The sequence below is a fragment of the Antechinus flavipes genome, chromosome 5 (genome assembly GCF_016432865.1).
Source record: "Antechinus flavipes isolate AdamAnt ecotype Samford, QLD, Australia chromosome 5, AdamAnt_v2, whole genome shotgun sequence".
Classification (NCBI taxonomy): domain Eukaryota; kingdom Metazoa; phylum Chordata; class Mammalia; order Dasyuromorphia; family Dasyuridae; genus Antechinus; species Antechinus flavipes.
Window position 1 is genome coordinate 59,578,323 of NC_067402.1, and position 19,074 is coordinate 59,597,396.

Sequence of the window (19,074 nt, forward strand, 5' to 3'; positions counted from 1 at the left end):
TTTACATGTATTTGGGGAAAATATTATTGGGAAAAATAAATAAATGTGGAGAACTGACTATATAAAGTACTTATGCCAGAAACTAGGGACCTGGGGCCTTTTGGTGAGGGTGAGGCAGAGGACAAAGAAAAATAAAATAGTACTTGGTCTTAAGGTGAAAGCACAGGAAGGGGATGAGAAAAGGAAGGGGGAATGGGGTTCTTGCCAACTCACACTTTTTAAAATTGTCTCTTTTGCCTTCCTACTACCTACCACGTTTTACTTTGCTTCCTCCTTATTTGTGGATGTAGCTTACATACATTTATTTGATTGTGAGTTCTTTGGGGTTAGGAACCAGGATGCTTTCATTTTTGTTTCATTTGCCATCAGGCACAGGTATGGGCCTCTGGGGTTACATGAGGCTTCTGAGTCTCAGGCCTCAGATGGAAAACCCAACTCACAGCCCACCAAACTTCTAGAATATGAAAGTCAGGGGCTCAGCCTTGTCCTAGTAAGAGGACATAAGAGGATCCTCAGCCTCTTGAGTATAACTAGCTTTGAATTGGTATAACAGGGCCAGGTTATAAGATAAATCTGAACTAGCACTTGGGACTCCCTAGGAAATCCAGGAGAGACTTTATACATGTTCTTAATCTCAAGCCTTCTTTGTTGGCAGAAGTTGGGGATGACTCTCTCAGAGTGTCTGGACTTTTTAACTTTCTTTTCCCAGACAGAAAAATTGATGTCAAATTTCCTGGCCATTTCCTTTTCTCTTTCCTTGGATATCAACCTATGGTTTGAGCAGTAAGGCAATTCCAAAGGATCGATATCTCTCTCTCTCTCCTCTCTCTGTCCTCTTTCTCTCCTTTCTCGGTCCTCTCTCGGTCCTCTCTCTTCTCTCTCTCTCTCTCTCTCTCTCTCTCTCTCTCTCTCTCTCTCTCTCTCTCTCTCTCTCTCTCTCTCTCTCTCTCTCTGACTTAATTTTTCTTGAGGGTTTTTATTTTCATTAGGTTGGAAGATCTGTTTTCTTTCACAACTTGACTTTTATGAGAATGTTTTGCATAACTTTGCATGTAGTTTCTTAATTATGTGTGGGGATAAGGGAGAAGACCTAGAACTCAAAAATCTTAAAAACAAATGTAAAAAAAAGTTTTGAAGAAACTGGGGGAAAATATTAAACAAGTAAATTTAAAACACACAATTCTTGCTTTAGAATTATTCTTTTTTTAACTAAAGCTTTTTATTTTCAAAACATGCATAGATAATTTTCAACATTTAGATCATTCTTAAGGCTCTTGGCAGGAAATCAGCTAATCAGTCAAAAAGCATATTGTAATGGCTTACTATGGACTGTAACCAGGAGTCCTCAAACTTTTTAAATAGGGGGCCAGTTCACTGTCCCTCAGACAGTTGGAGGGCCAGACTATAGTAAAAGCAAAAACTTTGTTTTGTGGGCCTTTAAATGAAGAAATTTCATAGCCCTGGCTGAAGGGGATAAACATTCTCAGGGCATTCCTAACCGAATCTGGCCCATAAACCATAGTTTGAGGAACTCTGACACTTGAACTCAAGGAGCTCACATGCATTGCATCTTTCAGAATCTCAAACATAAAATAGGGAGCTTCAGACTTTTCTGGTTTAGGTTAAGTTTAAAATGAAAAACAATGCAATAGGATTGGTTCCCCTACCACCACAAAAAAAAATGTGTTTTACCTTTATTTTTATTACTTTGATAGTTTTCTAGTTTGGGGTAGTTTTTCCCCAACGGAAAAACAAATTAGGGCATTTAGTTTTCATTATAAGTAGAAAATTGTTCAGTTTTTGCAACTGTAAAATGGGGCAATAATTCCTTTAGCTCCTGCCTCTCAAGATTGCTGAAACCTCAAAAAAGACCATAAGGAAGCTATTTGCAAACCTTAAAATTTCCATTGTTCTTATGATGGTTATGAAATTGCTACTGTTATTTCTAAATTGAATCTTTTACAAAGTATCTCCAAGGCTAAAAGAAAAGAAAAGTGCTAACTGTATTCCTTTTACATAGTAAGGGCTCTCTCAAAAAGAGTATTAATTCTGACCACATGTACATTCTTCTCTCTGAAATTGAACCTTTTGGATATTTGCTTAAGATATTTTCACTTTAGTCCATCCTTTCCCTAGGAACTTACCCATTTGCGCCACTCATTATCTTTGCAGGTCGCTAATTTGTCTTGTAATTCTTTTATTAAATCATTTTTCTCCAAAATCCTTTGTTTGAAAACTTTCATACTCACTGTGGGCATATGTGAAAGATCTTCATCTACTGAAAAGAATTGCTGTTAAAAAAATTGAGAATCAGACATATCAGACAAAATTAAATGACAACGAGGTCCTTTAAGACCTCTATGCTCTTTTTTCTTTTTTTTTTTTCCTTTTTTTTTTTTCCTGAGGCAACTGGGGCTAAATGACTTATCCAGAGTCACACAGCTAAGAAGTACTAAGTGTCCAGGCAAGATTTGAACTCAGGTCCTTAAGACTTAAGGGCTGGTGCTCTACCTACTGCATCAACTAGCTGTCCTTGCTCTTTATTCTAAATAACTTAATACCTTCAAGTACAAGTTCTCCCAAATCAGCAGTGTTGAGCATAGTACTTTCTATACTGGAACACATTTAAGAAATCATACAATAAAACATATATAGATGTTTTATAGAATGATATTCATAGTATAATTTATCTTTTTGATTGTATGTTTTTTTCCCAGCTAGCTACTCGTTATACCAAAGCATTTCTTGTCTCATTTTCTTTACAGAGAGGTTGGCAGGATTGGAGGTTATAAAAAGACACCTGCAAACTTCAACAATTTAATTATTTCTCTGTAGGTTTGCAATGGTGATATGAGGTCGATGGGTTTGGGAAGAAAAAATAAAATCCCATTGCCTTGCATCAGCTGCTCAAGTACTCATAATGATTTGTTGCACACATATATTAAGTGCTAAAAAATAACAAATTTGCTATAACTTTCAGAAAATGAAAGCTCAGTAAAGATACTGTCTTTCAAAGTAACAGCATTTACTGTAGACGTTTAAGGTTTTCATTTTAAATAGATAATTTTTCATTTAAATAGTCTGAGGTTTCAGGTATGAATTGGATAGTACCATAGTTTTCCAGACCACATTATATATGCAGACAGGTAAAGTGTCTATATTTTCAACTCAAGATTGTTGTATTATCCTCAGATTCAGGTAAATAACTCAGAGGCTTAGGAGGAGAAATACAGGACAAAACAACATTTAAGTGCCCATGTATATAATGCAATGAAAAGAAATGAAGGAGAGAAAAAGGAAAAAAAAGAGAAAAGGAAAGGCAGGAGAAAAAGGAAAAGTGAGAAAGAGAAGGGTTAGGGAGGGAGAGAGAGAAACACTAAAAGAGATAGATATACAGAGAGAAACAGAGAGACAAGAGACAGAGAGAGCTACTCACTAAACCTTGCAATTACAAATACAGTCCCTGCCCTCAAGAAGCTTACAATCTAATGGGGGAAAATAACCCACATGGGGCATGCAATCCAGGATGAAGTGTTTTGATCTGAGAAGTCACAAGGGTAGTCAGTGTTGCTTTGATTTATTGATCTCCAGGTATATGGAAAAATGCACGGATCATCGTCAGAGACAGCTGGAACACTGGTGGGGTAGGGCTGGCTAGATATGGTGACCGCTTACCAGTCAGGAGAGTAACAAGCAAGGACTCAAAGTCATCCCATGGACTAGGAGGAGCCCATGTGCTCCCACAGCTCTCAGCAATTTGTGCCTTATTTTCCCCACTTTCTCTAAATAATGCTTCCCCAGGCAAAGCAATCCTGAGATGGATAGTAAGGGACAAGAAGCATTTAATAAATGCTGGCTGGCTTGGCTGACTAGATGTGCTCAAATTCCTTTTCTAGCTCTGTTCTTCAGTGACTTCTTGTCATTATTTTCCCAGTTTTTCATCACAATATTATCGTTATCTTTCCCTCTCTCCCAACCCAAATGTAAGACAGTGAAATCTATTGATTTGGATGCTCGGGCAATCCCATCATCTCATTAACATGGGGACTCCTGAGGGAAACATAACTTTCTTGTACTACACATTTTTTTCCTTTTTTTTTTTTCATAAATCTTGCATGGATGATGTCACCCTGGCTCCCCTCACTCATTCTATGTTTAGACAACTGGCCTAACCTGCTGTTCTCTAGCTCTTTGCCCAGGTTTATGCTTGGAATGCTGTCTCTCATTATATCTAACTCTCAGAATTCTTTTTTTCTTTCAAAGCACTGCTCAGATGCATCCTCCTCAGCTGTTAGGTCTTCATTTCCTATTTGATTTCTCAAAGATGTCACTTTATTTTCACTTTTTGCATAGAATATAAACCATTTGAATGTAGGAACTGATTTGTTGTTGGAACTAGTAGGCACTCAATAAATACTCGACTTCACGTGAATTGCTACTCTTGCTCCCTTCCTTTCTGCACCTGAGGTGGGTACCAGTGCCTCCCTCAGGCTGTCCATTTCATTAGCTTTCTTTCTCAATACACAACAACCTCTATTTCATTCTCTGAACATAAATTTATTATAGAATCACAGGATTGTGGGGGACACTGGGCTTAGCAGATAGACTGCTGAATCTGGAAACTAGAAGAGCTATGTTCAAAATACAGCTCTAACCCATAGCAGTCATGTGAACAACCCACCTGGGTTCTTCTCTCTGCCTCAGTTTCCTTTGTAAAACGGGAAGAATAATAATAATATAAGTAGTACTTCCCTTAGAGAACTATTGGATAGATCAAATGAGACCCAATGTATATAACGTGCTTTGCAAACCTAAAACAGTCATATGCTAATGATTACTATTATGAGATCATAGATGCAACTTGATTGAAAGGAGCTCAAGAAGTCTAGTCCTCTTGTTTTATAAATGAGAAAAGGGAAGCCCAGATTGGTTAATTTTTCCAGGTCACACAGGTATAAGATAGCAGAGCCAGAGTCTGATCTCTCCCCACTCCTACTTACTCCCACCTCATCTCTAGTCTAGCACTCCATCTACAGCCCCACATGCATTTTATTTTTATAATATCCTGACAATATGTGGCAGCTTGTTTATATCCACTAGGCGTGCCCTCTGTACCTTTTGGTTCTGGTCTGATTTTTTTTTTTTAGAGAATTGTTATGTCTTTATAGCATCATCAGGATGGAACTGATACTTAAAAGGTGGCCAGTTGGATTAACTTTAATACAGATTTTTAAGAAGTCCTACCTGATATCTGTTAACTACAACCTACAGATTCAAGATAGCATATATAATCCTTTTCTGCATTCTTTGTACAAGAATATTTGTTGATACTTGTCAAATTCATAATGATAAGAAAGAAAATCTTTTTTCAAAAGATGGGTAGCTGAGGATAGAAAAAGTGTTTTGGAATTTCCCAGAGGAAATAACAGTCCCTCTCCTTCGCTTCAAATCTCATTACATTTGCTAATTTGCTAGATATTAAACTTGAAAAAATCAGATTCTTACAATAATCCCTAAGAATACTCTTATTGTGGATATTGAATCTTAGTAAACTGAGAAGGATAATCTTAGATTAAAATAGAATTAACTAGCTAATCAGGCAGAAAGCTTAACACCTTCACAACTCTAACATTGTCATATGGTGGCGATTATCATTGGTGCTCTAATGACAAGACAGAAAAACCAGACATAGGATGATAGGAGAGAGGAGGGAGGAAGCCTTTGCCCCTGAACAATCTCAGGCTTACTGGCTCTCAGAGTAAATATTTAAGAGAGAGGATCTTCCCCTTAACCTGTAACTGTAATCTAAATATTATGAGAAATATGTAATTCTTCAGTATCACGAAACCATCAATATAATTTTGAAAATCAATGGAATTAAATCCAGATTAGAAAATAAGTCATGGAAAACTCATTTGAGTCCAGAATATCAGAAGAAATGGAAGCTAGAAATTGACCAAGAAAGAACAATTCAGAAGTTGGTAGCACAAAATGTACTTGCTTGGATGCTACTTGGGTGACAAGATTTCCACAATACAAAACTCAAATCTCTACACTGCAACACATAATTACTACTTTACTTCTGCCAGGGAATAAATGTAGCAGCAGGAGGTTGTAGAGTCATGGATTTAAAGCTGAAAGGGATCTCCCAGGCCAACTACTCAATCCCTCTTATTTTTTAGACAAGGAAACTGTTGCCCAGAAAGATAAAGGAACATTGTCCATGGTCAGGGAAAAGATGTAACAATGGAACTCTATAAGTTTTATTATAACTTCAAAACAATTTACATGGATGCTCTGTATCCTACTAGCTGAGGATGGATGAGGGAAGAATTTCCTTCCCCAGCTAAATATAGGGAAACCCTGGGTGACTTCCTTCCTATTCAAAAGAGAAAGTGTGAGGGTGCTTGGAAAAAAAAACAAGACAAAACCAAAAAAAAAAAAAAAAGAATTTTCTTGTGCTAACAGGATGCAGTAGTGAGCCTGATTGGCAAAAGAAATCTACAATTAGATTTAGGCTGGTTAATCTAACAAAACAGTCATAAACCTCCTTTTGTGAGTCACATAGCTAGTAGTAGCTGTTACTAATCCCATTTTATAGTTGATGATCCTAAGGCAGCCACAGGACACCTGATTTGCTCAGGGTCACACAACTAGCTTGAAACTGAGTCAGAATTTGAATTCAGGTCTTCCTGACTCTGAGCAAAGCTCTGCTCACTGCTGCCACCCAGGGTCTTAGACACCTCAGATGAATCAATGACTCAATTAAAGTTAGTGTTTATCCTTTGTTTTCAATAGGACCAATGGTATCATGATGGCCATGGTTTGACTTTTCAGTGAATGGGGCCTAAGGGAGGCAGAGCTGAGCAAAGTCATCAGCCTCACCTCCTCCAGCCTCATCAGAGTCCAGAAAGTCAAGGATGTAGACTTGGCCCTGCTAAATTAAGATCTTTTGTGGATCTCTGTTTATCTGAGACAATGCCCCTTCAAAGGCCAAGAGCCAGGTAAGAATGAAACATAGATGGTCTAATTCACCATCATAAAAGTATTATCTGGGAAAGGGAGGCCCTCAGAATTGGCTTCTGGCCAATTGCTATCAGAGCTATCAACCAGTTCTAGGTATCTTTTACTGAACTGACTAGTCAGTCAGAGGGAGAGTAGGGAAAAATACAAATGTGGGAGGAGAGAAGGGCTTTTGAGCCATCTGGATTAGCTGGGAGAGAGAAGGCATTCCAATCGGAAGTGAGTTAGGTTTCAGGAGTGCTTGAGGAAGCAGATCCTTGTGCTCATATTAGGGGCAGGGAGGAAAAAGAAGTGGGGGCAGAGAGGCTATTAGAGTTTCTACCCTTCTCCCCCAAACCCCTCTAAGCCAGATAATGAAAAGCCAAATGATTTTAAGTTTCCAAACAGAGTTTGTAAGAATGCCTCTGAACAGTAGTAGCTGATGGTAGGATCTGCACTGGGAGTACAGAGACACAATTATCTTGCTGAAAGAAGTTGTTCAGGGGCTCTCAAGGACACTAACTCTCCATCCTCAGGGCCCAGCAGAGAGAATGTCAATGGACTCTATGGAGGGGGCGGGGGGAAGGACTTCCAGGAGCAGAGAGCTCTCTTCTCTGAGATTGAGCCCACTTTCCAGTCTCTGTTCTGTATAGACTTAGGGGAGTATATTCCCCAACACAGGGAAAGGGGGTGTTTCTGTAACATCTGTTCTTGCTGCACCTGCTTAGTATCCTTTTTAAAAAAGATAGTTCATTTCTGTGGGTCAAATGATCATCAGTGGGGAGCACACTTGATGGGGGCTCATTACATTAAAAATAACCCTCAATCCTTAAGGGCTGAAGCAATTGCCATCCTCTAGGGACCAAACCTACCAGCAGAAGTGAAAGTTGGTGAATGGCTCCAGAGGGGGTGCTATACTTATACTAATCATTTCAAATCAATGATATAATGATAAAGTAGCCCTGGAATGGTGCCTTTACTTATACTAAATATTTCAGCTCACCAAACACAGGTCTACCTTAGTATAAATTAGTATTGTTAATTCGACTTCCGGTTAAGATGGCAGAGAGGAGGCACACAGCTGTGTAGCTCCGTGCTTTCTCTCACTATCCATTTCATTACAAGCCTCTGAATTAATGCTTGACTGAAAAAAACCCCACAAATAGTTACCAAGAGAAGCCATCCTTGAGATTCGCCAAGAAAGGTCTGTCTTTACTGGAGGGCTGGGACGGTTTTGGATCGGGTGCAGGCGGTGGGCAGTGGCAGTGAGAGCACGGGAGCAGACTGGAGAGGGGGGTGGGGAGTGATTGCAGCTGTCTCTGCGGGGAGAGCTTCGCTACAGGATTAGATACTTTTGCCCTGGCAGCAAGTCAGCAGCCCAGCAGAGAAGCTAAAAACACCGGGGGTGAAGAATACAACCCCAAACAGCTGGAGTCTCTCGGGACCTGGCCACCCCTCCATCCCCCCACAGTGACTCAGCACGCTCTGGGATCTCAGAGCGCAGGCGCAGCACAGTAGGGCTAGTGCCTCACTGCTGCCCCCGCCGTCTGTAGAGGAAGCTCGGTAACACTACCCAGCCCCTCCCTCAAAGAAAGACTCCAGTTTTTTCTTTTTTTCTTTGCTAGTTTGTCTTTGATTATTAGACAGAATGAGCAAGAAACTGAAGAGGACGTTAACCCTTGACAGCTTCTATACAGATAGAGAGCAGACTCTAAATCCTGAGGACACTAAAAACAGACAGTCCCCAGGTGAATCCCCAAAGGAGGAGATCATCTGTTCCTCAGCACAGATGAATCTCATGGAGGAAATTAAAAAGGCTCTCACAAGGGAGCTAGAAGAAAAATGGCAAAAGAGCCTGAAGAAGTCAGTTAAAGAGAGAGTGGATAAAGAAATCAAATCCTTGAAAAATAGGATTGGTGAACTGGAAACAGAAAATAGCTCTCTAAAAAACAAAATTGGGGAAATGGAAAAAAAAATTCCACAGAACAAAAGAACTCAATGGGACAATTAGAAAAAGATTTTAAAAGAGTGAGTGAAGAAAATACTTCCCTGAAAATCAGAATTGAACAATTGGAATTGAATGACTCAAGGAGACAAGAAGAATCAGTCAAGCAAATCCAAAAAAATCAAACAATGGAAAAGAATGTGAAATACCTTCTGGGGAAGACAACAGACCTGGAAAATAGATCCAGGAGAGACAATCTGAGAATCATTGGACTTCCAGAAAAGCATGATGAAAAAAAGAGCCTGGACACTATTTTCCAGGAAATTATCAAAGAGAACTGCCCAGAAGTCATAGGAACAGAGGACAAAATAGACATTGTAAGAATTCATCGATCACCCACTGAAAGGGATCCTAAAATCAAAACACCAAGGAATATAGTGACCAAATGCCAGAACCCTCAGACAAAGGAAAAAATATTGCAAGCGGCTAGAAAAACCCAATTCAAGTATCAAGGAGCCACAATAAGGATCACCCAGGATCTGGCAGCATCCACACTAAAAGATCGAAGAGCCTGGAATATGATATTCCGAAAGGCTAAGGAACTTGGTATGCAACCAAAAATAACTTACCCAGCTAGAATGAGCATCTTTTTCCAGGGAAGAAGATGGACATTCAACGAAGTAAGCAAATTTCACCTATTTTTGATGAAAAAGCCAGAACTTAACAAAAAATTTGATCTACAAATATAGAACTCAAGAGAAATCTAAAAAGGTAAAGATTAATCTTGGGAACTATATTTCGGCTATAAAGATGTATAAAGAATACATGTATACCTTGTTCTAGAAACTGATGTGGAAAGGACATTGTACCAGAAAAAGGGTAAAGTGGGGGTAGTACATCTTATGAAGAGGCATAGGAAACCTATTATATCTGAGAGACAGAATGGAGGGAGATGAATATAGTGGGTATCTTACTGCCTTCAGAATTGGCTTTAAGAGAAAAATTTTAGACATATTCAATCTATGGTGAAACTTCTCCCACCTCATTGAAAAGTGAGAAAGGAAAAGTGAAAAGGGAAGGAATAAGCTAAGTAGAAAGGAATACGGAAACTGGGAGGGAAAGGGGTAAGATAGGGGGAGGAACTCTAAGGCGGGGGGAGGGATACTAAAAAGGGAGGGCTGTGAGAAGCAAGTGGTGCTCACAAGCTTAATACTGGGAAGGGGGGTAAAGGGGAAAGAAGGGAGAAAAGCATAAACCGGGGTTAACAAGATGGCAAGTAATACAGAATTGGTCATTCTAACCATAAATGTGAACGGGGTAAACTCCCCCATAAAGAGGAAGCGGTTAGCAGAATGGATTAAAAGCCAGAATCCTACAATATGTTGTTTACAGGAAACACACCTGAAGCGGGGAGATACATGCAGGTTAAAGGTAAAAGGTTGGAGCAAAATCTACTATGCTTCAGGTGAAGTCAAAAAAGAAGGGGTAGCCATCCTGATCTCAGATCAAGCTAAAGCAAAAATTGATCTAATTAAAAGAGATAAGGAAGGGAACTATATCTCGCTAAAGGGTAGCATGGATAATGAAGCACTATCTATATTAAACATATATGCACCAAGTGGTGTAGCATCTAAATTCTTAAAAGAGAAATTAAGAGAGCTGCAAGAAGAAATAGACAGTAAAACTATAATCGTGGGAGATCTTAACCTTGCACTCTCAGAATTAGATAAATCAAACCACAAAATAAATAAGAAAGAAGTCAAAGAAGTAAACAGAATACTAGAAAAGTTAGATATGATAGATCTCTGGAGAAAATGTAATGGAGACAGAAAGGAATACACTTTCTTTTCAACAGTTCATGGAACCTATACAAAAATTGACCATATATTAGGACATAAAAACCTCAAACTCAAATGCAGTAAGGCAGAAATAGTAAATGCATCCTTTTCAGACCACGATGCAATGAAAATTACATTCAACAAAAAGCCAGGGGGAAGTAGACCAAAAAATAATTGGAAACTAAATAATCTCATACTAAAGAATGATTGGGTGAAACAGCAAATCATAGACATAATTAATAACTTCACCCAAGAAAACGATAATAATGAGACATCATACCAAAATGTATGGGATGCAGCCAAAGCGGTAATAAGGGGAAATTTCATATCTCTAGAGGCCTATTTGTATAAAATAGAGAAAGAGAAGGTCAATGAATTGGGCTTGCAACTAAAAATGCTAGAAAAGGAACAAATTAAAAACCCCCAGTCAAACACTAAACTTGAAATTCTAAAAATAAAAGGAGAGATCAATAAAATTGAAAGTAAAAAAACTATTGAATTAATTAATAAAACTAAGAGTTGGTTCTATGAAAAAAAACCAACAAAATAGACAAACCCTTAGTAAATCTGATTAAAAAAATGAAAGAGGAAAATCAAATTGTTAGTCTTAAAAATGAAAAGGGAGAACTCGCCACTAACGAATAGGAAATTAGAGCAATAATTAGGAGTTACTTTGCCCAACTTTATGCCAATAAATTCGACAACTTAAATGAAATAGAAAAATACCTCCAAAAATCTAGCTTGCCCAAACTAACAGAGGAAGAAGTAAATATCCTAAACAGTCCCATCTCAGAAAAAGAAATAGAACAAACTATCAATCAACTCCCTAAGAAAAAATCCCCAGGACCAGATGGATTTACATGTGAATTCTACCAAACATTTAAAGAACAATTAACTCCAATGCTAAATAAACTATTTGAAAAAATAGGGATTGAAGGAGTCCTACCAAACTCCTTTTATGACACAGACATGGTACTGATACTTAAACCAGGTAGGCTGAAAACAGAGAAAGAAAATTATAGACCAATCTCCCTAATGAATATTGATGCTAAAATCTTAAATAAAATATTAGCAAAAAGATTACAGAAAATCATCCCCAGGATAATACACTAGTAGGATTTATATCAGGAATGCAGGGCTGATTCAATATTAGGAAAAACTATTAGCATAATTGACTATATCAATAACCAAACAAACAAAAACCATATGATCATCTCAATAGATGCAGAAAAAGCATTTGATAAAATCCAACATCCATTCCTAATAAAAACACTTGAGAGCATAGGAATAAATGGACTTTTCCTTAAAATAGTCAGGAGCATATATTTAAAACCATCAGTAAGCATCATATGCAATGGGGAAAAACTGGAACCTTTCCCAGTAAGATCTGGAGTGAAGCAAGGTTGCCCACTATCACCATTATTATTTAATATCGTATTAGAAACACTAGCCTCGGCAATAAGAGTCGAGAAAGATATTAAAGGAATTAGAGTAGGCAATGAGGAAACCAAACTATCACTCTTTGCAGATGATATGATGGTATACCTAGAGAACCCCAGAGATTCTACTAAAAAGCTATTAGAAATAATTCATAATTTTAGCAAAGTAGCTGGCTACAAAATAAATCCCCATAAATCCTCAGCATTTTTATACATCACCAACAAAACCCAACAGCAAGAGATACAAAGAGAAATTCCATTCAGAATAACTGGTGATACCATAAAATATTTGGGAATCTATCTACCAAAGGAAAGTCAGGAATTATATGAGCAAAATTATAAAAAAGTCTCCACACAAATAAAGTCAGACTTAAATAATTGGAAAAATATTAAGTGCTCTTGGATCGGCCGAGCAAACATAATAAAGATGACAATACTCCCTAAACTAATCTATTTATTTAGTGCTATACCAATCAGACTTCCAAGAAAATATTTTAATGATCTAGAAAAAATAACAATAAAATTCATATGGAACAATAAAAAGTCGAGAATCCCAAGGGAATTAATGAAAAAAAAATCAAAGGAAGGTGGCCTAGCTGTACCTGATCTAAAATTATATTATAAAGCAGCAGTCACCAAAACCATTTGGTATTGGCTAAGAAATAGATTAGTGGATCAGTGGAAAAGGTTAGGTTGACAAGACAGAATAGTCAACTATAGCAATCCAGTGTTTGACAAACCCAAAGACCCTAACTTCTGGGATAAGAATTCATTATTTGATAAAAACTGCTGGGATAATTGGAAATTAGTATGGCAGAAATTAGGCATGGACCCACACTTAACACCATATACCAAGATAAGATCAAAATGGGTCCATGACCTAGGCATAAAGAACGAGATTATAAATAAATTAGAGGAACATAGGATAGTTTATCTCTCAGACTTGTGGAGGAGAAAGAAATTTGTGACCAAAGATGAACTAGAGACCATTACTGATCACAAAATAGAAAATTTTGATTACATCAAATTAAAAAGCCTTTGTACAAATAAAACTAATGCAAACAAGATTAGAAGGGAAGCAACAAACTGGGAAAACATCTTCACAGTTAAAGGTTCTGATAAAGGTCTCATTTCCAAAATATATAGAGAACTGACTCAAATTTATAAGAAATCAAGCCATTCTCCAATTGATAAATGGTCAAAGAATATGAACAGACAATTTTCAGAGGATGAAATTGAAACTATTTCCACTCATATGAAAGAGTGTTCCAAATCATTATTGATCAGAGAAATGCAAATTAAGACAACTCTGAGATACCACTACACACCTGTCAGATTGGCTAAGATGACAGGAAAAAATAATGATGAATGTTGGAGGGGATGCGGGAAAACTGGGACACTAATGCATTGTTGGTGGAGTTGTGAACGAATGCAACCATTCTGGAGAGCAATCTGGAATTATGCCCAAAAAGTTATCAAATTGTGTATACCCTTTGATCCAGCAGTGTTTCTATTGGGCTTATATCCCAAAGAAATACTAAAGAAGGGAAAGGGACCTGTATGTGCCAAAATGTTTGTAGCAGCCCTGTTTGTAGTGGCTAGAAACTGGAAAATGAATGGATGCCCATCAATTGGAGAATGGCTGGGTAAATTGTGGTATATGAATGTTGTGGAATATTATTGTTCTGTAAGAAATGACCAGCAGGATGAATACAGAGAGGACTGGCGAGACTTACATGAACTGATGCTAAGTGAAATGAGCAGAACCAGGAGATCATTATACACTTCGACAATGATATTGTATGAGGACATATTTTGATGGAAGTGGATTTCTTTGACAAAGAGACCTAAGTTTCAATTGATAAATGATGGACAGAAGCAACTACACACAAAGAAAGAACACTGGGAAACAAATGTGAACTATCTGCATTTTTGTTTTTCTTCCCGGGTTATTTATACCTTATGAATCCAATTCTCCCTGTGCAACAAGAGAACTGTTCGGTTCTGCAAACATATATTGTATCTAGGATATACTGCAACATATCTAACATATATAGGACTGCTTGCCATTTAGGGGAGGGGGTGGAGGGAGGAAGGGGAAAAATCGGAACAGAAACGAGTGCAAGGGATAATGTTGTAAAAAAATTACCCTGGCATGGATTCTGTCAAAATAAAGTAATTATTAAATAAAACTTTTTAAAAAAGGGAAAAAAAGTGTTAATTCATAAGAATTAAAATAAGATTGGAAAAAACTTTAGAGATCATCTAGTACAGGGCTTCTTAAACTTTTTCCACTTTTAACCACTTTTGCCTGAGAAATTTTACTTGAAATTTTATATGTAGACATATAAAATAGGTATGCAAATCAAATATTTACTGTGACCCCCACATTCAGTTATGTGAATGAAGTCACAACCCACAGCTTATAAAGCTTTTATCTAGAGCTCCCCCTCTCATTTTATAGGTGAAGAAACAGGAGTTTCAAGATTTAAGCCCTTTGCCCATTGCCACCTCGATAAGAGTTGAATTGGAGGGTTCTTCCACTCCAAATCTAAATCTTCCCACTCTTGCAATTCAAGCTGCACAAATATTTATCAATTTAACATCTACTAACTGTAAGATGCTGCATTACCATGCTGATAATCACTAACTGCCTTAGAGTTATGGTATAATAAATATATCTGTGGACAGAAAAGACCCAAAGAAATAGAACAGAGCATGGGAAAAAGGATAAAGCACCTGCCTCTCAGGACTGTTGTGAGAATAAAGTGAAATAATAAGTGTTCAAATGCTTAGTACAAGTGCCTGAAACATAGTCAACTTTATATAAATGTTAACTACTTATAATTATAATTACTGATTTAGTTTCCCATGAATCTTTATAAAAGAAAAGGGGCAATTTGGATAGCAGACACACATTCACATGACCACTGGCAGATGTAGCTGCCACTATAAATCAATAAATTAAGTTAATTATCAAAACCTGATTGCTGCTGAGTGAATTTTAAGATGGCAGATTTGGAAGTAAAAGACCAGGCCCTAGAATTTAGAAAATGTAACTGAAATGGAATCCTATCAGAAACATTCTATCACTACAAAACCTACCGAATAGGTTCCTCTGATAGAAGCAATGGCATCACATAACTGCTTATAGAAGCTTTTTCTCATTGTGTCTTCATTCTACAATTCAAAAGTAAGTGAAATTATTAGCACATCCTAACCTCATCTACTAAATCATTTTTCATAATATACAACTGTTATTCACATTATTCTAGTTAACTGGAAACTTCTATTGGAAATCACTTTTCTTCGTACTATTCTCTATACCACATCTATTTCTATTATATTCAATTCTTGATTATATATAATTCAAGAAAACAAGAAAAACAGGGATTATACTAAAAAAGGTAATTCTAAAATTTTTTCTAGGCAATAGTTTAAACTATCTTCCCTGAACCTCCTGGCAGAGCTGCTGGAAAAGTAATAAAGATCCATCTAAATTTGAAATCCTCTCTTTGCCCCTGTCCTTTCTGGCATCATATACTGCAAAAAGTTCAGCAAGAGGAATGGAGGGAAGACAGAAATCTGAATAACTCAACTGGATTAGCAGCTCCTGGATGATCAAAAGTTAAACCTGCTTTCTATTCATAATTATAATTGTATTAAAAATAAAATGATCAATAATCTTATTCCAATTCAACATGGCAGTTAATTTCAAGTTCTGCCTACTCTTTGTTCTAGATAAGAGGCTCTCATGACGCCAGAATTTTGGAAAGTTTCTCAGAAAAGTACAGTCATCATCATTCTTTCTGGTTCTATTCCAATCATGGGAGTTCCCCTTAAAGTGCAGAGTTGGTGCTTCATATATGCAAATCAATCTGTTGCCTTTATTTGGTTAATTCATAATAGCACTAAAAAAAAAAACCAAATAATCAACAAGATCATCTAATCAGAATAGAGACTGATCAGAATTGTACCTTTTCATGAAGATTTACTACTTCTTGAATAATCATTTGTAGTTTTTGGTAAAGTTTCATGGATTCTTCTTTCAACTGGTCCTGAAACTGCATCTCAAGGTATAATTTGAGGTATTTAAAATCTTGCTGAAGAACATCAGTAAGCTAAAAAAAATTAAAATATGTATTATCAGATGCAGAGAGGAATATTTCTAGAAAAGATTTTAAACTAGACTAACTAGGTATTTGCCACATAGTTCCCTTATCCTAAGTTCTTAGACTGAGCAACATAATTGTACAACAGCAATAATAGCTAGCATTTATATAGTACTTTAAAGTTTTCAAAGCATTTTTAAGTATTGTATTCTAAACTCACAACAAGCATGATCTTCATTTTACAGGTGAGGAGACTAAGGCAATCAGAGGTTAAATGACCTTCTCCATCCTAAGCAATATTTCCCTCCTTCTTGTTTCTCATAATGATACAATTATTAAATTATAAGATCACAGATTTAGACTTGACAGAAACCTTAGAGATTATATAATTCAATGCTTTCGTTTTACAGAAAAGGAAACTAAGGCTCAGAGGTTAATTAACTTGTTCCAAATTACAAAGGCAAATAAATGCCAGTAGGCCATAATTACATGGCACTTCCTGTGAAGACGGTGCTTGACTATTATAGAGTTCTTTATAGAAATTGTTCTCATATATCACTCAACAGCCCAATTATTGAGTGAAAATAGTACAGCCCTTCTTCCATTTTACAGATGAACAAGAGACCTATGTTTAGGGAGACTGGGCAAGTCATACAGCTAATCACACAAACTCCATCTCCTAACTCCATCTGACAGGCTTGCCCTTGATCCTCCAGTCTTCTCTCTTTCCTTTCTCTCTTGGCATGCAGTACTGCTAATCCTACTGCCTCCCATCTTCTTCATTAAAACTTAACTGTTCTTCATCCCATTCTGACAGGATCAAGCAGGCTCTCTTCCAAAGATACAATTAATCCATTTGATAAACTAAATACTTATCGATTCTAACAAGCTAGAGTGATTCTCACCACTATGACCGCCTGCTCCCCCATATTCCTCTCCCACCCCTCCTTCCCTCTACCCCCTTTTCTATCACCTTGTTTGACTTTTATGCTCTTCCCTTCACTGTCTATCCCAAAGGAATGGTCTTCATCGTATGAATTTCAGGTCACCAAGGCAAGGAAGAATATCACGGCAGAGCAGTAGGAAAATATTTAAAGCCAGGTGGGTTCTTGATGCACTAATAAAATCCCCAGTGGGTACTCAACAACTTCATCCATTTGTGGTGTGCTTTCTGGCAACAAGATGTTCTTGAATTTTCTAATATTCTTTGCAAATCTTAATATACAATAAAAAGATACCAGTGTCTTGTATGAGAGAGAGAGAGAGAGAGAGAGAGAGAGAGAGAGAGAGAGAGAGAGAGAGAGAGAGAGAGAGAGAGATATATCCAGGACTGATTCTATTTCAGATCATCCTTACCTAATTCTGTTTACTCTTACAATGACAACTAAAGAGATAAAGTGATCTTTGATTTAAAGGACAGAAGTGACCCAACAGCCTTCAAGAGGAGCTTGATATACAGAGGATGAACAACTTTTTTACCTTAGCCTATCTCCCCTATTGGGATACCAGAAAGAGAGAGAGAGAGAGGGAGAGAGAGAGAGAGAGAGAGAGAAACAGAAACAATAAATGAGTGTCTAGAACCCCATTGGAATACTTTCGGATTGAGGGATTGAGACTCAGTATATTGCCCGATGGGCTTAAAGGCTGGGTTTAAAGAAAGATCTGAGATGAGTTTCAGTTAAACATGTTTCATGGAATTTGGAAAATAAAGTGCAAAATTGTAGTAATTCTGCTGTATGGGAAGGGATCAGATGGGAGACAGCTGAAAGGGATCTTAGAGATGATTAAGTCATTTAATTTTGCAGCCAGGGAAACTAAGGCCCAGGAAAGTTAAGTGACTTGTATAAGATCATAGTGTTAGTAAATAGCAGACACAGGATCAGATCTCCTGACTTGGTGTTTAGTGATCTTTTCAGTAAGGAGGAATGGAATTCAAATTACTATGTTTGCTTCTTGTTGGAAATCCTTTATAAGCTATTTGGCCAACAAGAAAGTAGGAGCTTCATTGCTTTAAGAGATTCATGATTTCAGCAAGGTGTTTAAAATGACCTTTATGTTTTTCCCTTTAGTTCTGATTTTTCTTTCATAACATGACTACTATGGAAATATATTTTTAAAAGATTGTACATCTATAACCTACATCAGATTGGTTGCTGTCTTTTTGGAGGGGGTGGTAAGGGAAGGAAGAAGAAAAAACTGGGGACTCAAAATCTTATAAAAATGGATGTTGAAAAAGTATCTTTACATGTAATTAGAAAAAAAATAAACAACTATTGAGTTAAAAAAAACATAAATAAAAGTCAAGATAAAAAAAAATTACCATTATAGTTTAGTTATACATGTGGGTTCTATTTACAAATATGTTATTCACTCTTCTTCATATAACATATATTCAAGTATTTTGATATAAAAATATATACTTAAATTTTGTTATATTACATAGTATATACTTTGATATTTTCATGGATCTATGGTCTCATTAACATTGATAGTCTCTAATGGCATAGATGTTAACTAAGAGTTCTGGTAAATGTAGAGATGTATCCATGACACATTTCTCCATTTAATTTGCATTATTAACATTTTCTGCATCACTTTTTAAGTCTAGATAATGAATACAAAACAATAAACCAAGCTCTTATTTGTAAAATTTTTTAAAAGATAGAGACATAGGTATGTCTAAGGTAATGAATCATTGTGACAAGCATTTATTAATCATCTACTATGTGGTAGGTATT

At 36.8% G+C, this 19,074-nt stretch overlaps 1 protein-coding gene across 4 annotated transcripts in view; it reads right to left on the reverse strand.

Moving 5' to 3' along the window:
• Positions 1-19,074, reverse strand: part of C5H10orf67 (chromosome 5 C10orf67 homolog) — a 120,425-nt gene that overhangs the window by 76,634 nt on the left and 24,717 nt on the right. For all 4 annotated transcript variants that reach the window (XM_052001654.1, XM_052001655.1, XM_052001653.1 and 1 more), the window contains exons 3-5: positions 16,202-16,345; positions 15,330-15,404; positions 2,145-2,291 (exon numbers count right to left, since the gene is read on the reverse strand). In XM_052001654.1, the coding sequence (XP_051857614.1) occupies positions 2,145-2,291; positions 15,330-15,404; positions 16,202-16,345 (366 nt within the window). The remainder of the gene's footprint in view (positions 1-2,144; positions 2,292-15,329; positions 15,405-16,201; positions 16,346-19,074) is intronic.